Source organism: Salmo salar, chromosome 16 (genome assembly GCF_965601325.2).
Source record: "Salmo salar chromosome 16, fSalSal1, whole genome shotgun sequence".
Classification (NCBI taxonomy): Eukaryota; Metazoa; Chordata; class Actinopteri; order Salmoniformes; family Salmonidae; genus Salmo; species Salmo salar.
The window spans coordinates 29,501,686-29,524,947 of NC_138306.1; the positions used below are offsets into that span (position 1 = coordinate 29,501,686).

At 40.9% G+C, this 23,262-nt stretch overlaps 1 protein-coding gene across 1 annotated transcript in view; it reads left to right on the top strand.

Annotated features, from left to right (window-relative positions):
- The first annotated feature begins 341 nt into the window (after window positions 1-341).
- LOC106573506 (nuclear receptor ROR-alpha A) overlaps window positions 342-23,262 on the top strand; it is a 270,663-nt gene continuing 247,742 nt past the window's right edge. The window contains exon 1 of the mRNA XM_014148624.3: window positions 342-673. Coding sequence (XP_014004099.1) covers window positions 520-673 — 154 coding nt within the window. The 5' untranslated portion in view covers window positions 342-519. The remainder of the gene's footprint in view (window positions 674-23,262) is intronic.

Here is a 23,262-nt window from a genome sequence, read left to right on the forward strand (position 1 = left end):
GTTGCAGTTGCATTAGCCGAGGCATATTCTTTGTCAATGATGATTTTGAAGATGTGAGCAGGTTTTTAAATGAACAGGAGATATTGGGTACCTCTCCCAATGTGGCTATATACACATGATGATGTTTGAACACAGTGATGATAGACTATAGCCTGCAATCCGACTTTATCCTGTAAAATGAAAATTGGGATGATAAACTTAATAGAAACGCGAGTTGGCTGCATCAAACTGCTATCACATGAACTAAACTCGCAGGCACTAACTAGCCTACTTACTGTACATCTATTCATCGGCTATTGACAACCTCTCCCTTTTCAGTTGTAGGCCTATGACTGAAGCTCTCTCTAGCGCTGCCGGTGGACAATCAAACCAACACACCCACCTCTTGACACACTCGCATTTTCTCATTTCTTAGTTCTACTATAATATAGATAGCTAAACGGACTCTCGGAGCTCACAAATCATAGAGACTTGTCCTGAAAAACTAGCAATAGTTTAACAGTAAATCTGAAATTCAACATGGAGTCCCCTCCAGATCCAGCAAGCGACCCGGGCAACAGCGCCTCCGATCCGGCTACCCCGGCCAGGGAAACCCCGGTAAACCTGGAGACGCTCCGAAAAGCGGACCATCCAGCCCCTGTTCGAAGGCAGACCTGTTCAAGCACCAACAGAGGTAAGAGGCCGACATCTCACATCACGAGTAATATTGATTGATTACCGATTTGATGCATCAAACTTCAACATGAATTCTTTGCATGGAGAATTGAAATTACGGAGGTCTCAAATAAGCCATGTGTATAACTAAATGTTTAAAACCACCTGGAATGTATTCTTATTGCACTGCATTTTTAATGTTTACCATATTTATTATGATGAGAGAGTTGCTTCGGTGTTGCCTTAGGTCTTCAAGCACAACTGAAAACTGACAGGTCCAACCGTTGTCGGATGATGTGTCATTGTGAGACAAATCAAACTCTGAATAAAACAGTTATAGTTAGGATAGTGTATTAAACAGGTCGATTACAATTGCCTTAAAACACAAGCACGGCAACTAGCTATATTATTTTAGTACACGTGTATTAGGCTACACAATGGTGCTAAAGACAAGTGAACTTTGGGAAACTGTATGCTATCGACCACCAGTGCCCTCAACTTTAAAAGCGACATGTATTTTATGGTCGTATTTGTTTCGAAGTGACAGGCTACAGAATAGATAGTCTGTAATTGTGTGTGTATGTGATATAGACGCATCAGCAGCAGGAATTTGATTTACCTTGCCTTGCGTGTGCGCGCCACATCTGATACATTGTAGCGGACAGAAATGAAGGGTTGACAATTGCCTGATGGTGGACATGATGGACAGTGGACACTGATCATTTATCAAATAAATAATTTTATTGTGTTGGTCCCGTATACATGTATTACGAATATGCGAGATTGAGTACCGTCCGTGTACAGTACAGACAGTATTTAGCCACACCCCCTCTAGACTGTTTCCATTCAATTTAGTTCATCCAAGTTCAATGGAATAGACTAATACTCCAAAGTACAGTATATTCACCTGCTATTATGACACTAAATTACATATTAGACATGTCAGTGTATTCATTGCTCTGTTGTTTGCATGAGCACATTTCCTCTGCGGAAGGGGTAGCCTATGTTTAGAGTGTGATATGGTGAATGTGGAATGTAAGCTGGTTATGTAACAGGTTTAGCCATAAACAGAGGCGCGCACTGAAAGACAGAGAGAAAGCGAAAATCATTAGATATTATTTCACTTGTGGATGAGTTCTTGACTCCTGAGTTCAAGACATGTGTAGGCTAATGGTTCTTAACACTAAGCATTCCAGCTGCATAAGATAATTATTTGTGTGAAGACGAGATTGTTTAATTTAGTACTAACTTGGTAGATCCCAGCCAGTGCTCAGTTATGTAATACCCGGCAAAGGCAGGTAGTTATAAAGGCATTTTGGACAAAGGCTTTTTAGGTTGATCTCATGGGTGTTTTATGAAGAAGTCTGGCTTCTAGACTCTCCTAACCTGCTGACCCATATTCACCCCCACCCATTTATGCATTGGATTAAAGTGTCTGGAAGAGAAAGACAGGAAAAATAATGCCTTTGCTCTGTTATGTAATGCTTGAATGGGTAAAAAAAAAAAGCATGTTCAGTGGGATTCAGAATGCTTTAGTTAAAGGGACATTTCCAAAATGTTCAACTTCCTATTCATCATTATCATCATTGTGTGTTTCTAGGTTTTGTAGTAAAAAAGATTGAGGAAGATAAATGTTTCCAATGACATCATCAGTGTGCATTGTGTGATTTTAACCAATTATGAGTAGGCATTGCCAACTAATTGTCTTCTAATTGTCTTCTAACTGGTTGATGACATCATTGGAAACACTTATCTTCCCCTATCTTTTTCTTACCACAAAACATAGAAACATGCATGTCTATCAAGTAATAAAACATATATATTTCCCTTTAACTTGAATATCCATGGCATACTGGCAAAAGTTATCCTGTAGCACTTCAACAAGTTTTCAATAACAGGCAAATAAAAAAATGATGTTACTGCATTATTATTCTTCCCCAACTTTTTCTTTTAATAACAATTCTAACAAATATGATAAAATCCTAAAGTAAGATTTTTAAATAATCAAAACTTTGTCTGGTTTCTGTGATTCCAAACTCGGTCCGCGGTAGCCCCCCCCTGCGGGTTTTGGTTTTTGCCCTAGCACTACACAGCTGTTGCAAATAACCAACTCATCATCAAGCTTTGATTATTTGAATCAGATGTGTAGTGCTAGGGCAAGACCGAGTTTGGGAAACCCAGTTCTAGAGGCTTCTTTTTTTTTCTTTTATCAAACATTGCTTTTATAGAAACTGAAACTTTGTTAGGCATTTTGTCCACAATACATGAATTGATTAGAAATATTTCTTATTGCTATTGGTTGGTGTCACAATCCAATATGAGATCACACAAAAAAGTGAAACAATAAAAATGCCAAGTAAAGCATTTCCACGATTACAGTGTTGGGTTCAGACACTGCAGACGCTTAGCCGCTTACTGAGGAACCCTTTCCCTTTTCAGAGGATGCACATTTACTGTTTTAACCCTGAGCACTAATACCCTATAGAAAAGGCTTACTTCAGCAGAAGCTGTGCTGGAAGGCTTGAGTGGGTCAGAGAATGGGCCTGGGGTCTGTGGATATCATTAGTGGAAAGAAGAAAGGGTGTTCTTTTCATATTGCAGGATCCCTCAGTTCGTGAGGAGCAAATTCGGAAACAATCATTAATGGCGTGTTTTGTAAATTGCCAGCCTCTACTGAGGCTGGGATGAAGCCTCACAATTACTCAGGGAAGCTGCAGATGTGATGATGCCCAGTCCTCAACTCTGCACTGTTTATCCTTGAACGAGCCTCAGCTTCGCTGATGTGTGTGTGTGTGTACATAACCTCACGATGGAGACTCTGCTCTGAACTGTTAAGACTAAAGTATCATGTTATGGGTAGTGATGACTGTGGTGCAGGCTTGTAGCTCAGGCTTTAGATGTGATTTTAATATTCATTCCTAATGTGCTGTGCCGTTGTAACATCATTTTCTGCCGTCTGTTCAGGATTTCCCCAATAACATATCAGTTGGCATGCCAGATAACATCATTTTGTTTTCTCCTTACTGCAACATAAAAGCCCTCATATAGGGAATGACAGACAGGTGTAACAGTATTGCTTCCGTCCCTCTCCTTGCCCCAACCTGGTCTCGAACCAAGGACCCTCTTAACACATCGACAACATTCACCCGCAAAGCATCGTTATCTATCACTCCACAAAAGCCATAATTTTGCACAGCAAGGGAAACAAGTACCTCAAGGTCTCAGAGTGAGTGACGTCACCGATTGAAACAATACTAGTGCACACCGCTAACTAGTAGCCATTTCACACCGGTTACACAGGCTTACTCCAGCAGGTATATTGTTCGGTAGGACAGTGATATACTCATACATATTTGCACACAACTCAACGTAACCATAACACACAAAAGCAGGCGATGTGCAGGGTGCCATACCTCTTATCTCAAACTTTGTTAGCTGTTTCCTGTTTCTGTCATGCAGGCTGTAGTTATACAACGCCTTAGACACTTTCTACATACAGTTGAAGTCGGAGGTTTACATACACCTTAGCCAAATATATTTAAACTCAGATTTTCACAATTCCTGACATTTAATCCCAGTAAAAATGCTCTGTCTTAGGTCAGTTAGGATCACCACTTTATTTTAAGAATGTGAAATGTCAGAATAATAGTAGAGAGAATGATTTATTTCAGCTTTTCTTTCTTTCATCACATTCAAGCTGGGTCAGAAGTTTACATACACTCAATGAGTATTTGGTAGCATTGCCTTTAAATTGTTTAACTTGGGTCAAATGTTTTAGGTAGCCTTCCACAAGCTTCCCACAATAATTTGGGTGAATATTGGTTCATTCCTCCTGACAGAGCTGGTGTAACTGAGTCAGGTTTGTAGGCCTCCTTGCTCGCACACGCTTTTTCAGTTCTGCCCACAAATTTTCTATAGGATTGAGGTCAGGGCTTTGTGATGGCCACTCCAATACCTTGACTTTGTTGTCCTTAAGCCATTTTGCCACAATTTTGCAAGTATGGTTGGGGTCATTGTCCATTTGAAGACCCATTTGCGACCAAGCTTTAACTTCCTGACTGATGTCTTGAGATGTTGCTTCAATTTATCCACATAATTGTCCTACCTCATGATGTCATCTATTTAGTGAAGTGCACCAGTCCCTCTTGCAGCAAATCACCCCCACAACATGATGCTGCCACCTCCGTGCTTCACGGTTGGGATGGTGTTCTTCGGCTTGCAAGCGTCCCCCTTTTTCCTCCAAACATAAAGATGGTCATTATGGCCAAACAGTTCTATTTTTGTTTCATCAGACCAGAGGACATTTCTCCAAAAAAGTACGATCTTTGTCCCCATGTGCAGTTACAAACCATAGTCTGGCTTTTTTTATGGCGGTTTTGGAGCAGCGGCTTCTTCCTTGCTGAGCGGCCTTTCAGGTTATGTCGATATAGGACTTGTTTTACTATAGATATAGATACTTTTGTAACTGTTTCCTCCAGCATCTTCACAAGGTTCTCTGCTGTTGTTCTGGGATGGATTTGCACTTTTCGCACCAAAGTACGTTCATCTCTAGCAGACATAATGCGTTTCCTTTCTGAGTGGTATGACAGTTGCGTGGTCCCATAGTGTTTATACTTGCGTACTATTGTTTGTACAGATGAACGTTGTACCTTCAGGCGTTTGGAAATTGCTCCCAAGGATGAACCAGACTTGTGGAGGTCTATAATTTATTTTCTGAGGTCTTGGCTGATTTATTTTGATTTTCCCATGATGTCAAGCAAAGAGGCACTGAGTTTGAAGGTAGGCCTTGAAATACATCCACAGGTACACTTCCAATTGACTCAAATTATGTCAATTAGCCTATCAGAAGCTTCTAAAGCCATGACATCATTTTCTGGAATTTTCCAAGCTGTTTAAAGGCACAGTCAACTTAGTGTATGTAAACTTCTGACCCACTGAAATTATGATACAGTGAATTATAAGTGAAATAATCTGTCTGTAAACAATTGTTGGAAAAATTACTTGTCATGGACACAGTAGATGTCCTAACCGACTTGCCAAAACTATAGCTTGTTAACAAGAAATTTGTGGAGTGGTTGAAAACTGAGTTTTAATGATTCCAACCTAAGTGTATGTAAACTTCCGACTTCAACTGTACGTACCATTCCGTATGCAGTTTTCTTTGGCTGGACATTGCTGGTCCAAAATAACCACGTCATGGTATGGTTTTCCGTTTCTGGACATTTAAGGGGACTTTCACTTCCACAGTCAGCCGATTGGTTCTATGTTGCGGACGGAGAGGGAGCGCTGTGGGCTGGAGTTGTGGCGTGTGTTTACTCTGTGCTGACAGAAGATGGATGGCTCATGGGGGAGCAGAGGCCTCTAAACAAGGTTCTGCACAAAGCCTGTGAAAGCCTGAAGCTGGCACGGTGCTCACACTACCCCGTTGGACAGCAGCGTAAGTGAGGCTGTGACATTCTCAAATACCAGCTGGATTACAGTTCTCTGCTCGATGAGGAGGGCCAAGCAGCAGGTAGCCACCATGCGGACAGCCAGGGCACATCCTGGAGAGCAACTCGTTTGTGTCTTTCTTTTTGGCAGATAGACCTTGACAAAATAATGGTCTCTGTCTCTCGCTCTTGTTAATACTATGAGGAGTGTGAGGTGTCCCAAAATGCAAAATGGATCATACCGGCTGTATTTCTGTATTTTGAAAGTTATATATCTTGAAAACTTGATTGCTGACATTTAGAAAAAACATTTAGGGACTATTTCAACAATGGACTAATGGACCAAAATTTTTTTTTTGGTTAAGCCTAAACATCTGGAGTTATAGCTCCAAACTTCACATGTATTTGATAGCTCTGAGTGTTTGATATTGATGCTCTATAGAACTTATTCTGTTTGTACCATGTAGGCCTACAGGTTATGTTATTTGAGGAGAAAAAGCTAGGTCCGACCAAGTCAGTCTATGAAGTTTGATAATTTGTTTCTATTCGAAAGTTTATTAACATCAAGTTAATCCACCGCTTGCCCCAATTTACTGTATTGACGAAACATAGTTTATTGGCTTTTAAACTTCACTGAAAGTTTTGTCCTTATGGGACAGTTTTTCTTTGGAGTCCACGTCAGCAGTGGCTCAACTGGGGCTGGCAAGGAAGTCTCGGCTGGTTACTAGAAGCAGATTTGATGTGAAATCTCCAGCGGTGAGCGACAGCTCTGATCTGTGGCCCATTTACTGAAGTTAATATCTGAGATAGAAAGTTTGAATAGTAATGAACTGAAATACTCTAGATGCATTATTGGAGGGTGTTAAAGGAGTCTATATTTAATGCTGCACACTGTGGCCTAAGTAGTGTTGTTGTATAGCATGTCCCTGCAGTATATGAAGTGGACCCCTCTGAAGAGGCCTCGTGGGAGAGGGAGGTGGTAAGTAGGGGATATGGGATCACTCAATAGAATTCTTATGACACATCCAAGCCAAGCCCTTAGCAGCTCTTCTGGTCTGGAGAGTGTACAGAAGTTGAAAAGGTAGGTGAGCTTTCTTTCAGTGAGAAAGTTTTCAGGGGCTTATGATCAATGAGCAATCCAACATTGGTATGAACTCGTATTCCTATCACCTGAAAGTAATCAAGTCTTTGTGCAGTTTGTGAAACTGTACCTTTGCACCATAATCATACTTGTCTTTTCTTAAGTTTTACGTGAATTGGACATGCATGCAATTAAACCGTTCAAGCGAAGTCCCATATATTGTTCCTAATGCAGGGAGTGGAGCACCGACATGTGTTGAACACCTCTAATGCAGAGCAGAGAGCCATAGAGCCTTTCCCAGGCATGACGTGCATGTGCTGTATTTTAAAACAGCAAGAGGTAACAGTGTAAAACCTGTTGTATTTGAGCAGAACACCCCCAGAGTCCCTTAGCTGTTGTTATTCTGGTGAAATGTCTCTCATGGCAGCTGTGTTGTAAGGACTATATTGGGCGACTGTGAGTTCAGACAGAAAATGGTAGAATACTGCACACCACTGAGTCTGAGGTGAAAGTCATGTTGGTCCTCCCACTGTCTTTTTAAATGGATGTAGATTGTGGATATTTTTGCAATATTTGTGCGATATTGTCTCAGGTTTTCATCTTCAAATGTCCGTTCACAAGATGCATTAAACATGGTTGTTAAAGCAAATATGGCAGACAATTTCTGGAACTTGACTTTACATTTTATTTGTCTGAATACACCAGTTTAGTTACTTCTTTGCATATTGTGTTCTATGTGTTTGTAGATTTGTGTGTGTTTACTGCACTTTATTTGTGCGGGTTTAGGATAATGCGACCTCCCAAGTTCCTTGAAACCAAACTATGTTTGCGTTGCTTCTTTAGTATGCAGCTATGTAGTATGTAATATACACTGAGTGTACAAAACATCCTAATATTGAGTTGCACCCCCTTTTGCCCTCAGAACAGCCTTAATTTGTCAGGGCTGTGGTTCAAACAGAAGGGCTAAGGTCATGCGTATAATTCATTTTAATTCAATTGTTTCAGCCTTTAATTAATGTGCTTTTGGTTCACTTTTGTCAAGTAGACACTGGAGTATTCCACATTTAAACAAAGTTTATTTGTCACTTTTTGAGACAAAATATTAACAACTTGAAAATCAGTGTCATTTTCATTGGCTTGAGTATTTATATTGGAGTAACAAGCGAGACCTAATCTCGTATCTAAATCAAAAAGAGAGACATACAGATTCATTCCCTCCAGGTACTGCTGCCACTTAATCGAATTAGCGCCACTCTCAGGCTTGACGGATTCTTCAAACACCCCTGCTGACTTCTGAGTGCCGATTACAATCAGCTACTATTTTCAGCGTTTGATTAAAATCTGGCGAGGTTGGACAGAATTTTTTAGAGAGCAGAACCAACTAATTATTAATATTGGAACCCATCTCTCCATCTTTTTCACCAATTACAGAATGCCAATGGACTTGAGTGGTTAAACAATACCCCAAAGTATTAATCATGTTGAATCACATTGGATGTGAAACTATTATCTTATTCTTATTTAAATATCACACAGTAGTCTGGAGCATATTGTCCAGAGACGTGCCTTTTACTGACCCTTCAGGCTTCCTCCATAACGACTACGTCCTAATTGTGAGAGTGGGCATTAATGTGCACTTGTATTTTTTCCAAGGCTAGAGGCCCTCTGCAGGTTTCTAGTCCATTTATATTCATTTCATAGACAAACACTGCTTTTGATATAAGCTACTGTAAACATACAACCAAGCTTCAGTTTCATATGGACTCCACCCATTTACTAAGAGACAATGACAATAAACAGAACTGATTCTAATTCTCCACTTATGTTGACAATAATTCTTATCCCAATTGTTCCATTTTCATCATCCCAAAAAGTATGATCATAATTCTCAGAAAGAATAAAGAGGACATTTGTCCATTTGTTATTTCGAAAAACTGATTTTAAATATGAATAAGCCACTAATGAATATATGATTATTGCCTGTGTGGATTGATTGTTGTAGGAGGTGCGTTAAGATGGAGTGGGTGCTGCTACAGCATGAGGTTCCATCAAAGCTGATGTGCAGATCTGTGGTAGACAGTGATTGAAAGTTGGACTCACTCTTCACCATGTTTGCAACACCAATCATGCTCACATCCTCTGACAAAAGTTGATCTGTCTTATCGATCAATATTTGCTACTTTATTTTCCTAATGTAGTACAATACATTAGCAATAATTAACAGCATGTTGGGATATTAAAAGGCTATTTTTAAGTGAGAGACGGAAATAGACACACAGAAATAGGAAGATGGAAGTCCTGGGTCAATGTTCCTGTTGAGAGTGAGATATTACGACAAAGCGCCCTCATAGAATCCTATGGGGATCGCAACAGGGATTTTACATTAGATTATTATACTGAACAAAAAATATAAATGCGACATGCAACAATTTTTTTTTTTTTTACCAAGTTACAGTTCATATAAGGAAATCAGTCAATTTAAATAAATGAATTAGGCCCCAATCTATGGATTTCACATGACTGGGCGGGGGTGCAGCCATGGGTGGGCCTGGGAGGCCATAGGCCCACCCACTTGGGAGACTGGCCCACCCACTGGAGAGCAAGGCCCAGCCAATCAAAATACATTCTTCCCCACAAAATAACTTTATTACAGACTGAAATAGTCCTCAGTATCTTCAGCTGTCTGGGTGGCTGGTCTCAGACGATCCTGCAGGTGAAGAAGCCGGAATGTGGAGGTCCTGGGCTGGCATGGTTACACGTGGTCTGCGGTTTTGAGGCCGGTTGGACGTACTGCCAAATTCTCTAAAACGATGTTGGAGAAGGCTTATGATAGAGAAATGAAAATTAAATTATCTGGCAACCGCTCTGGTGCACATTCCTGCAGTCAGCATGCCAATTGCATGCTCCCTCAACTTGAGACATCTATGGCATTGTGTTGTGTGACAAAACTGCTCATTTTAGAGTGGCCTTTATTATCCCCAGAACAAGGTGCACCTGTGTAATGATCATGCTGTTAAATCAGCTTCTTGATATGCCCCACCTGTCAGGTGGATGGGTTATCTTAGCAAAGCAGAAATGCTCACTAACAGGGATGTAAACAGCAGGTAGAGCGTTGGGCCAGTAACCGAAAGGTTGCTGGACTGAATCCCCGAGCTGACGAGGTAAACATCTGTCGTTCTGCCCCTGAACAAGGCAGTTAACCCACTGTTGCCTGGTAGGCTGTCATTGTAAATAAGAATTTGTTCTTAACTGACTTGCCTAGTTCAATAAAGGTTAAATTAAAAAAATTAACACATTTGAGCACAACATAGAGAAAATTTGTAAGTCGCTCTGGATAAGAGCGTCTGCTAAATGACTTAAATGTAAATACGATTTTTGTGTGAATGGAACATTTCTGGGATCTTTTATTTCAGCTCATAAAACATGCGTTTATATTTTTGTTCAGTGTTTATATGGTTTGTTCAGGTCTTTTACTTTGATAAATAAAATAGACTAATGTCAAAATCTGTTTTTAAATGTGAGGGAATATTAATTAGGGGTGGCTTGCTATGCTCATAAATGGCAGCTTGCTCCACAAGCAGTGTGTTGGGCTCTCTTAGCTGGCGTTGCGCCACAATGTCTTCTCAAAGAGCCACTTCATCTATGCCAGGGACAGGTGGAAATTTGCACAGTTCTAATTGGACAAAGTGCCTTCCGAACTCTCAGCCATCTCTCACACATCAGATTACCATCAGGCAGAACAAGTGTCAACATAGCTTTCTTTCTCTCTCTCTCTCTCTCTCTCTCTCTCTCTCTCTCTCGCTCTGTCTCTCTCTCATTCTCCCTCTCTCTCTCGCGCGCTCTGTCTCTCTCATTCTCTCAATGTTTCTTTCCCTGCCTCCTAGTGGCCCGGGGCACACTATACAGCATTGATTTCCAGATTACTAGAAAGACACGTTTATAAACAGGGACAAATACACAGTAAGCATCTGGCTGACATATTACATTTTGAGTCTTGTCTGCATCATCGGCACAGATGTATATCCATGTGCTGATTTGAATCCAGGCAGGAGAAGGGCCAGGAGAGATTGATGGCGGTCTCCCCAGTCAGACAGATAACACCTGATTCTGCCTGCAGGGGGTTAGACTAGCATGCAGCTCCACTGGCCCTCAGACACACAGCAGACTAGACTGAGGATGTGAACCATTCCTCCACTTAATGCAAATGTAGGGACACATTCAGAGATGATCCCAGGATGCTTGTGCCAACAAAGCCCTGAGCACTTTGCACCTCATGATCCATGCATCAGCTGCACCTGGGACAAAACCCACACAAGCAAGAGAGTCCATTCACAGAAGTACATTCGCGTGACGCTATCGCATGCAAAAACCTTCCGTTGAGAGCTTGATAGTTTTACACTGACAGAACCGCACAAAATCGATCAACATGACAAGCATTATATGTTCAGTACGAGGCTATCACAATAATTGGATGAAGAGGAGGGAGTTTTTACAACAGCAATGTTTTGAACACCAACCTCTACGTCGATCGGAATGTACCAGTGGAGCCCCATACGACCTGCATCCACCTCCTAAAGACAGAGTCTTTGCGGCTCTGGCTCAAAGCGATGAATCTAAAACTAACGTGAGGGTTCATGTGAAACGCGTAATTTAAAGCCTCAAGCGGTTTAGAATCATCTCAGACAGTGTCAATCAACCTCTCATCTAAAATGGACAAAATACTTCGAATATGTGCTGCCCTGTGTTACCTGCGTGGTGAATGAACTGACAAGTCAAATGCAATTCACAGGATCGATTTCCCAATATGAGTTAAGTTGTCAAAAGTTACTTGAAATACATTTCAATTCATTATATAACAACTCGACTTAATTATTTGTTTTACATAATCATGAATATTATTAAAAAAACAAAGCCATAAAAATAATTTCCACAATACTGTGACTGTTGATGCATTAAGTCAGTAATTGAAAACAATGTGTTAATAGTAACTGCAAACAGGAGAGACATCTTACTACATAATTCTACAGAGCTGCATCTATTTGTCACTCAGTGACAATCTATCTGCCTGATGCTCCTCAACAATAAATGGTAGCATGTGGGTAAAGTAGAATGCCTTCAACCTCAGGACAGCCTCTGCACAGAACTGTGCATCATGGGGAACAGGGATGACAACTTGCTGGGACGGAGTCCAGATGAGCACCTTACCTTCTCTCAGTCCTGTGCAAATCATACCAATTTGCACCTGCATGTAGTAGACACCTGGCCCATGTGGTCACATCACAGGCGTCCCCATTGAAGAGTACAAAAAAAAATGCATGAAATGAAATGTATGTATTCACTACTGTAAGTCGCTCTGGATAAGAGCGTCTGCTAAATGACTAAACTGAAACTGAAGTACATCATGCACTAGCACACACACACACACACACACACACACACACACACACACACACACACACACACACACACACACACACGCACACACACGCACACACATGCACACACATGCCTGTTTGTAAATATTATCGTAAGTAGTTAAGGTTCTATACAGTTCCACCTATACAGTCTCTTTCAGCTATCATACAATTACAGGAATTGAGCTATGTGTACAGTAGTTTGGCCATAGTATTTGTCATATGGAACCTGACTGGGAATGTGGAAGCGGTCGGTCTATGCTGAGCCCTCTGTGTGTGTACAGTACAGTACACCTGAGGCACCACTGTGATTATCTCACCGCACTGTTATCTTCACAGTTTGATGCTGCACCATCCTGCCCTGCCTGCTCAAAGGATCTACAATGGCATCTTGTTTTGACCCTGACATGATTCTTGGAAGGAGTCCTTTGAAAACCACTCAACTGCTATTTCACCTATAAAGCAGAAAATATCTCCTGAATTATTTATTAGTGATAGACCAAGCAGGTTGTAGAGAAGTAATCATTGTGGAATAACTTTAGCTCACCTCTCAAATTGATATAGCCGTAGGATTGAGATCCTAACGTATACAGATGCAGGATCTTAATTGGAGGCAATTTGCTACAGCAGGAAGATAATCCTGCAGCAACAGAAAATGTGAATTATTATGTCGATTATACAGTAATTAATGACATTTTTTGTAGAGTTGATACATTTTAAAGTGGAAATTACAAACTTTAGAAGCCTTTTTAAACAGGAACATTCTCAGCAACAAAAGAGTGATCAAATTAAGATCCTATATCTGTACGGTGTGTATAGGATGCAATTGGATGTATAAGCCTTGCTTATCTATACCCACCGTCTATGTAAATACAGGAACAGAAGTGCACTATTATCATGGATGCTATTGAGATGATTTCAATGGAAAATGTATCTGTACCTGTGGTTAGTCATAATGATGTATTTTTTATTATACCACAACACGGACAAACCATGCCTGCTATGACTGAGCAGTATGCCTAGTAATGTCATGTTTTATATTGTTCAGTACAAAGAAAAAGATATGAAATCAGTCCTTTTCTGGAATAACACGTAGTGTAGCACGAGTCCTTAGTGTGTGAAGCAGATGGTGAAAGGGTGCCGTATAATGGATCTCAATATTAACTGTAGAGCATGCTGGGAGTGTTAGTGGATCGCGTACGACAGAGTAAAAGAGAAGCAGTGACCTTCTGTCCCGTCATTTATCCCCTCGTGCCCCCCCACGCTGCTCTCAAATTACTTTGTTTTACCCAATTAAAGGAGCCGGCTGGGCATCAACCAGGCTGCCATTTTTCGCTCACCTGGACTCATGTGACATTATTGCTCTGTCATCGGGAGAGATTGGCTTCAGTGGGAGTCTCCAGGCTGCAGCAGCACAGCAGAACCCTCAGTGTTCAATGAGATTAATGCAGTGATCCTCCGCCTCACTGGAGTCTCATTCAGCTCACTCATACTACATACATCCTCCTCTGTACTGCGCACAGCCAACATCATACTGTGCCGAATGTTTCAGGAGGTCATCTTACTCTCCTATGTAGATACCGATAGTGTGTATGAATAAGTGCCATCTCCAAAAATGACTAATGCATTTTGACCAGTACAGCATTTCTAAATATTTATCTTTATCACTTCAGATATGGAGATATGGCTGTTGTTCACAAGTTGTCTTGTTATGGATTAAGATATGACATGGTCTCTGTGTATCCTTGTATGGTCTGATGACAGAGAGTACAACGGCCCAGAAAGACAACAATGCTATGCCAGGGGATATGTTCAGGGCTGGGGGGTATAGTGGTTAACAGCCATACGAGCACAGATGATGTGCTTGAAGGGCCTGAGCCCTGTGCCAGCAGTGACAGCTGGGAATTGAACGAGCCTGGGCCATGCGGCTTCTCTTCGCTGAGACACCACTGGGTCTAGGCAGGACTCATCTCTGTAGTCCTCCTCCTCATTGTGTCCCCAGCCGCTCTCCTCAGCCCGGTGGGGGAACGAGCCCCTGGTCCCGCTTGATGAGGACTCACTAATGGCGGTTACTTTGAAAGCCGATGGGGATGTTTGAGGAGGAGTGTCTTTTACTTCCCTCCAGCTTGGTTTGGCTGAGCATTCGTCAGGCCGCCTATCTTTGCTGCTCTGCCCACTCAATGGTCCACCAAGGGGCCCTCACGTCTGCCATTTGTTTCACTTTCAAATCAAAGTTGATGATTTACCAATAAAGATTAAAATAGTATTTTGATGATGGCTGTAGGCATATGGAAAATGCTTTGTCACAATATCATTACTTTCTACAGCAATTCAGGGAGGACAAAATAACAGATTGTGAATTAGGAAGAATATATTTATTCACTACTAAGTGTTTATTTATCCCCTGAAATTCAGTTGCCCAATAATAAAATAATGTCCCATGCAGAAAACAATCTCTATATCTACTCGTGCACTACCCAGTTTCTTTACCAAATTTTGTTGACATTTTTTGGGGGTTTCAAAAGGGTTCCTCGGCTGTCCCCATAGCAGAACTCTTTTTGGTTCCAGGTAGAACCCTCTGTAGAAAGAACCGTATACGTTTCTAGATGGCAAAAAAACTATTCTAAGAGTGTAGTATGAACAGCTAAGTAAAATGGGGTGGAGGGTGGTAGATGGAGACATACATTTTTTAAATATTGTACGTGTAACCCCCCCTCCCACACACACACACAAAATATACACATTTGGTCACAAAACCAAAATTCACCAAGTAAGTTGATTCCTATTTTCAATTAGCTTCATTTTCGATACGTTTATCCAGCCTGTCCAATGATGTAAAGAAATGAGTAGTGCTCTTGACCCCTGTCCTCTCTGTACTGTATAACTCAGAGTGATGGGAGGGCCTCTGCCTCCAGGGATAGACCCTGTTCTTCCTGCCCTCCTCGTTACCATCACCAGCTCTGCTTCCTTCATTCTGGAGATTCCATTAGGAAGTTGGACGTGTCCTTGGAAGTCTCCTCTCTCTAACTTCTCTTGTCTTCACCCCCTCTCTCTCTTTCACTCCCACAATTTTTTCCTTCTAGGGAGGAGGTCATAATGGCGAATTTGATTGATATAAGAGCTGATCTGCTTCCGTGGAGCACCTTGTCAGCTCCAAACAATAGGCATAGGCTTGCTGCTGGAAATATTATGCAGCATAAAGAACATTGGCCAATTCCCTGAGAAATGTCCCGAAGACATGAGAACTTTTGTCTGCACACATTTTCACCGGTTCCGGCTAAAAGAAAATGGAGGTTGAAACAAAATAAATGTATTTCACCTGGGGAGAGAGAAAGTTCCCCTATTTGCATGTTAGACCACTTATCCTTGTATTCCATTATTTGGTTATTAAATGGCTGACTAGATTCCTATACAGTGCTGCCTGTCTATCTCAGCCTGGCCTGGCCTGGCTGGTCATTGCTGTGTGTTGCTCAGCTTCGTTTTGATGCTGATCTAAGCTCTTACTCTAACCTATTGCATAACATTGCAGCTCTTAGGCCGAACATAAAGATTGGGAAGGAGTAACAGATGTTAGTGGTTGCATAATAGCCAAGAAAGAGGCGGCCGGCTGTGATGTTGTACAGTGATGTGATCAAAAGGTTTTAATTTAAGCTGACCCCTCTGTCTCAGTGGTATCCCAAGGCTGCCTCTCGGCTGGAGCTGACAAAACACAGGCCCCTATCATTGTGCAGGTCTGCTGGATGAAGGAATAGAAGAGCAAAGTGGCCCTGAATATACTAGTCCCATACGAACATACCATAGGAACATGTATAATGTTTTGCAGAATGTTAGCAGTTATATCCAAGAAATGAAAAGATGAGCTGAGATTATTTGACAGTTCTTTATATTTCACATATGACAATGGTAATCAGTGCTTAAATTTAACAAAGTGTGTTAACAAGTATACCATTTTTTGTTAGCCTTTTTAAAATGAGGTAATGCAAAGGAGCAAAAACAGTCAAATGTTCACTAGGGCTGGGAATTGCCATGGACCTCACAATACGATATTATCACGATATGTATTGCGATTCTCTTGGTTCTCACAATTCTATATGTATAGAATAATATCCTCCACAAATAATATTGCGATTATGTAACTGTATCGATTTTCCCCCCTATCACTAATGTGCACTGCACTGTACATATTGTCAATGCACAATTAACCTTGCCTTCGTGTCCGATGGCAGTTTGTATTTCAGATTGAACAATGGCTATTTTAAATTCTGAGCATGATCTTCAGGTGCATAGAAAGATGAAAAGCTATTAGTTGGATAAATTAATATAAGTGCATTTTTTAGTTTTTCGTATTGTTAAAGGTCTCTCACCAGGCAGCCTCGCCAGGCAGATTTTCATCTCAAATGAAATTAATTTGGATATGACATTTTAATTGGAACACTATTCCCATTAATTGGACAAATTAGAGGGTGCCTGTTGGGGGACAGGTAGTCTCTCAGGGAGGTGATTTGGAATTCACCGTTTCGATTTAGAATTCACCGACAGCTTTGTTTAATTTGTGTGGCAGCCAGTCGGAGGATGTGTGAGGGCTGTTCTTGTGCTCGAGGTCTCTGCACCACTCAAGGCTCACATTGTCTTCATTATAAGCGATTAAGGAATAGGTCAATTTAGTGTGCTTGGCTGGTCTGAGCAGTCTGTATGAAATGGCTTCATTTTCATCTGTTCAGGATCTGTGGGTCTGGTTGGTCAGTTAGGTAGCCAATATGAGCAGTCACTTTTTTGTCTGATTACGGTACATGTCAGAGTGAGTCAGGGCAGCATCTTTTTAAGGGTTGCTTTGTTTGTGCTCTTGCGTGTGTGTGTGTGTGTGTGTGTGTGTGTGTGTGTGTGTGTGTGTGTGTGTGTGTGTGTGTGTGTGTGTGTGTGTGTGTGTGTGTGTGTGTGTGTGTGTGTGTGTGTGTGTGTGTGTGGAATACCTGGGATAGGATAAAGTAATCCTTCTAACCCCCCCTTAAAAGATTTAGATGCACTATTGTAAAGTGGTTGTTCCACTGGATATTATAAGGTGAATGCACCAATTTGTAAGTCGCTCTGGATAAGAGCGTCTGCTAAATGACTTAAATGTAAAGTGTGTGTGTGTGTGTGTGTGTGTGTGTGTGTGTGTGTGTGTGTGTGTGTGCGCGTTGGTTCACACTCTGTGTGCTCTGTTTCAGTCTGTTTGCCGTCTGTGCTGATGAGCTGCTGTCTGATTAACAACAAAATGCAGTGTTCTGCCTGCAGCGTCTACTACTGTGAGCAATTAAGCATGATTTAAAAAGAAATCTAGAAATGTGTTTTATATTCATTAACAAACACGTATGGAGACATGTTTGCTGAAATGGAAAACATATCCTATAACATAATGTTGTAACACAACATTTTTGTAGTATGGCTTCAAGCTTGTTGACAACAAAGGAGTGTTGGTAATGGTAGGTCCAAGAGATTGAATGTCTTTGTCATATTTCAATATGTACTAGTTTTAATCACAGGTCCCTTCTACTGAGTGTGTTTGACAGGCAGATATTTTTCACGTAGACTAAATGCATCATTTTATCAAATTTTCCGTTAATTGGTTTACCAGACACACCATATGGGAGGCAACACCGTAGTAAATGCTGTCCAGAGAGAAAGAGTTGACACTCACTAACCATAAAATGTGAATTAGATATTCTAGGGCAGGTGGGCCACCTGTCTGTCGGTGTAGGTAGGTAGGAAATTTGGACATTCGTTAAGGAGAGAGAAAAGGTGCCAGGGGGGACCAGGTGTAGATAAATGGTGCCCCATATGTCATCTGATTAAGAAGGAAATTGGGTATTCATCCTGTACAGGCTGGACAAACCTTTCCATTTAATCAATTTAATTGTTGGAGCAATGCTCTTTCTCTTTATATGACCTGTTTTCAACAGAATCACATATACAGTATATACATAGAAACATGGGATTCCCAGTTGCTATGCTGAGCAATATTTGTATAAGACTTACGTTAAAGGGAGCGTATTGAAATTCATATCCAATGTAATTCAGCGTATTGAAATGACGTGGTCTCTCTGCTACCAGATTACTGTGTGTCAACAGAAACCATGAACATGTGAAAAAGACAACACAAAGCTCTGTTTGAGGCCTGAATAAAAGTTCTGACTACATTCAATTGTGTAATTTAATCAAGCAGTAAATTAAAACTTCTCAATGCTCTGTGGGTTGAGTCATCAATAAAACATTATTCATTTAACTGTTGCTCAAGTACAGAGGAAGATGGCCATGATGGCATTCCAAGAAGAGAAACCAGAGAGAATCTTTCTCTTAGGGTGTCTTCCTTATATATTTCTAAATTAGCCCACCGTGTCTATACTGGGATTGCTGAGCGGAGGCCTGATTGGAGTACAGTATAGAGGAGTGAAGTGGGAGTGTAGAGGATAGGGGAGTGAAGAGGGAGAAGTGGCACGTAGATACTGGAGGGGCCAGAGGGAGAAAGTTCCTCCATGCTTGTCAGAGTTTGAGTAAGTTGGAAAATTGATGGAGCCCACAGGCAGCACTGCTAATTTTAGTTGAAATCACCTAAGTGGTTTGGCTAATTTCTCCATCCTCCTCAGCCTCACACCCTGGAACCCCACTCTCTCCCCCAACCCGTCCCCCTCCAACCCGTCCCTCCCAGATCTGTCCACATAGCGTGAAGGTACCAGGAGGTGACAGTGGGAACACAAGGGTATTTTGTGCCCAGCTGACTCTGAGAGTGCTGGGTAGTTTCAACCTCTTGTAATACATTTGTATTCCATTTGATCCTTAACGACACTTGTTTCAATGATGTGTTCTTTTTTTATGATTTATGTCAGTTGAAAAGGAAAAGCAGGAGAGGTGAGTAAAAGCAGGGTCAGTATCACCTGAAATACTGGCTCTAAATATGACATAGCCTCTAAATAAAAGTGAGTCAAGATCTAGACATGGAGCCTGAGCTTAGGTTTCCAAGTTGGCATTGAAGTGTTGAAGCTGAAAGTCAGGAAAGAACTGAACAGGTGACACTGGCAATGAGATGTAGAGAAGGTCTGACAGGAAAGTCTGGAACAGAAACTGGACCCATAAGGTCCATACCCTGGACCTGTAGAAATATGGCTGTTTGCTTTGCATTGCCGTTTCTCCTTAAACAAGATCCAGTATTGCCTCTCAGATCTCATCTTGTCTTTATTTCTTGTTTCTTTGAACATTACCTAGCAGAGGCTTAAGGAACATGAATTTAAAATGGAACTTTAAATTGCCATGAAGGTCAAAGGTCGGTATAGATTAGCTGAACATTTTTCTTCCCAGTAATTAAAATCCTCTTATGCTCTTTGTAGCTGCTTGTAGGTTCGTCAGAAAGAAAGTCCTTGGAATTCAAATGTAGAGATAAGACGAGAGGGGGCTGTCAGGGTTATTTTCATGCTAATTACGTTTATTTATTTTAATCTTTTTTGCTTTTATAGACATCTCGAATATGTAATGCATCCCTATGATAAGGAGGAACAGAAAATGTATTGTCAAAATACAAATACTGTAACTTGAGATTGCTCTTTTAAAGATTCAAATTATAACCAAGCAAACACGGAAATCAAATCACCAGCTAAATTGTTTGCCATTAAAAAGGTCACAAGATGATTAAGTGATTCTGAAATTGTCATTACATTTTAATACCTTTATTTAACTAGGCAAATCAGTTAAGAACAAATTCTTATTTACAATGATGGCCTACAACGGCCAAACCCTTACGACGCTGGGCCAATTGTGCGCCACCCTATAGGACTCTCAATCCTGGCCGGTTGTGATACAGCCAGGATTTGAACCAGGGTGTCTGTAGTGACACCTCAAGCACTGAGATGCAGTGGCTTAGACCACTGCGCCACTCGGGAGCCCAGCACAGTCAAAAGCGTAATGTTCCTATGTTTTATATATATTTCCACACTATGAAGTTGTGAAAATTAGTTGTTTGAAAAGACCACCTGAAAATTCATCCTGTTTTGCTGGGATGGAGTTTTAGTTAATATAATTAGTTAATAGACCAATAAGAAAGATAGTTCCAAACCTCTCTGCCAGTAACAGCTAGTTTTTAGTTTTCCTCTCCCCACTCCTAGACAGTTCCAGAAAAATTCTTGCTTAAGAAATGTATCTCTGCTAAGAAGCTATTTTTGTTTCTTTTTTTTGTTGACAATTTGTATTGAAACAGTCACACTAAGGTACATACCGAGAAATGATTTGATACTGATATACAAATGGCTGAATTGGACCTTTAAGGAGAGATAAAGCAAGTGAGAAATCTGCAGCAGGTCGGTCAGCTTGTCAGCATATTTAAATTCAGCAATTGTAATGCTAATAGGAAAGAGAAGTGCAGCAGCGTAGCTGAGTTCTAAAGTAAACTGTGGGTTTTCTAGGATTTGTATTATTATCTTGTTTTCTACCACCTAATTGAATCGCGAAGCCCTTATCTATTGTGCTCTAATGGGTTTAGTAAAATAAAACCTGAGCAAAACAGTGTGATCATGTTGTTTAGATTATGTTAGCCACATGAAATAAATAGTGCATTACACCCCAGGTCTGTGCAAACATCCACTCATGAATCGATCATTTTAAAAGGGAAGCAAAGATCAAAGAGGAGTGTTTGTTTAAAGTTGACCTATGAAACAGAAACCGCAAGTTCATCTCTTCAAAACTTGCAGTAAAATTCTAAAATCCTCATGTTTCCTTGCAGACAAATTAAATATTAAGTGACTGCTGCCTCGCATTCCATGATGAACAGGTTATCCATGAAGTTCACTACTAAATCATGGTCGCTCTGAAATACAAAAGACTATTTGGAGCTGTCTGCTAAATTATGGTTACTTAGGTACCTGAGTGGTACTGAATGCATGATCAATTTAATTTATGTATGCTGGAAGAATGGAAATTCTTAAGAGATTGTAACTGCCATATACAGTAGCATAGAATAAGTGGTAGGATTTCGTTTTCTTAACATAGGCCTAATCCCTACAATGTTCTGCTTTATCCTATATCTATGGATAAAACATCATGGTATTCTTGGGTTGCTTTCTGCCATCTAGAGTGAGTCCTCTCCTCTCTAAATCATTTCACAGCATAGAGAGAAAGGATGTATTTGTGGTGTTGTGTGCGAGCCAGCAGTTCTTGGCAAAGCCAGTGTGGGTTCTACTGTATGTGCCAAGCACCTGGTCAAACTGAAGACAATGAGGGGCTTATGGATTCTCTTTATCTCAGGATGACTGAGATGATATCTAGAATGTTAGAAGTCTTAGGGGCCCTTTTAAGAAAAGCCCAGGCAAAATAAAGCTCAGCATTTTTGACACAGTGAATGGATTTCCTCTGTCTTATAATAACAACATTATGGACTTCATTAGTTATTTTCAAATCAAGCAATCCGTAATCATGTTTTCTTCTTTAATTTCCAACCTAATGGTTTAGCTATTGTTGCCTATATTCTTACCTTTGATTTATTTCAGCTTTTATTTCTTTCATCACTTTTCCAGTGGGTCAGAAGTTTACATACACTCAGTTAGTATTTCGTAGCATTGCATTTAAATTATTTAACTTGGGTCAAACGTTTCGGGTAGCCTTTCAAAAGCTTCCTACAATAAGTTGGGTGAATTTTGGCCCATTCCTCCTGACAGAGCTGGTGTAACTGAGTCAGGTTTGTAGGCCTCCTTGCTCGTTTATGCTTTTTAAGTTCTGCCCACACATTTTCTATAGGATTGAGGTCAGGGCTTTGTGATGGCCACTCCAATACATTGACTTTGTTGACCTTACGCCATTTTGCCACAAATTTGGAAGTATGTGTGATGTCATTGTCCATTTGGAAGACCCATTTGCAACCAAGCTTTAACTTCCTGACTGATGTCTTGAGATGTTGCTTCCAAATATCCACATAATTTTACTCCCTCGTGATGCCATCTATTTTGTGAAGTGCACCAGTGCCTCCTGCAAGAAAAGCACCCCCACAACATGATGCTGCCACCCCCGTGCTTCACGGTTGGGATGGTGTTCTTCGGCTTGCAAGCCTCAGCCTTTTTCCTACAAACATAACGATGGTCATTATGGCCAAACAGTTCTATTTTTGTTTCAACAGACCAGAGGACATTTCTTCAAAAAAGTACGATCTTTGTCCCCATGTGCAGTTGCAAACCTTAGTCTGGCTTTTTTTATGGCGGTTTTGGAGTAGTGGCTTCTTCCTTGCTGAGCGGCCTTTCAGGTTATGTCGATAGGTAAAACGATAGGAATCGTTTTACTGTGGATATATATACTTTTGTACATGTTTCTTCCAGCATCTTCACAAGGTCCTTTGCTGTTGTTCTGGGATTGATTTGCACTTTTCGCACCAAAGTACGTTAATCTCTAGGAGACAGAACGCTTCTCCTTCCCGAGCAGTATGACGGCTGCGTGGTCCCATAGTGTTTATACTTGCGTACTATTGTTTGTACAGATGAACGTGGTACCTTCAGGCATTTGGAAATTGCTCCCAAGGATGAACCGGACTTGTCTACAGTTTTCTTTCTGAGGTCTTGGCAGATTTCTTTTGATTTTCCCATGATGTTGTCACGCCCTGGCCATAGAGAGGGTTTTGTTCTCTATTTTGGTTAGGCCAGGGTGGGCATTCTATGTGCCCTTTTCTATGTTTTGT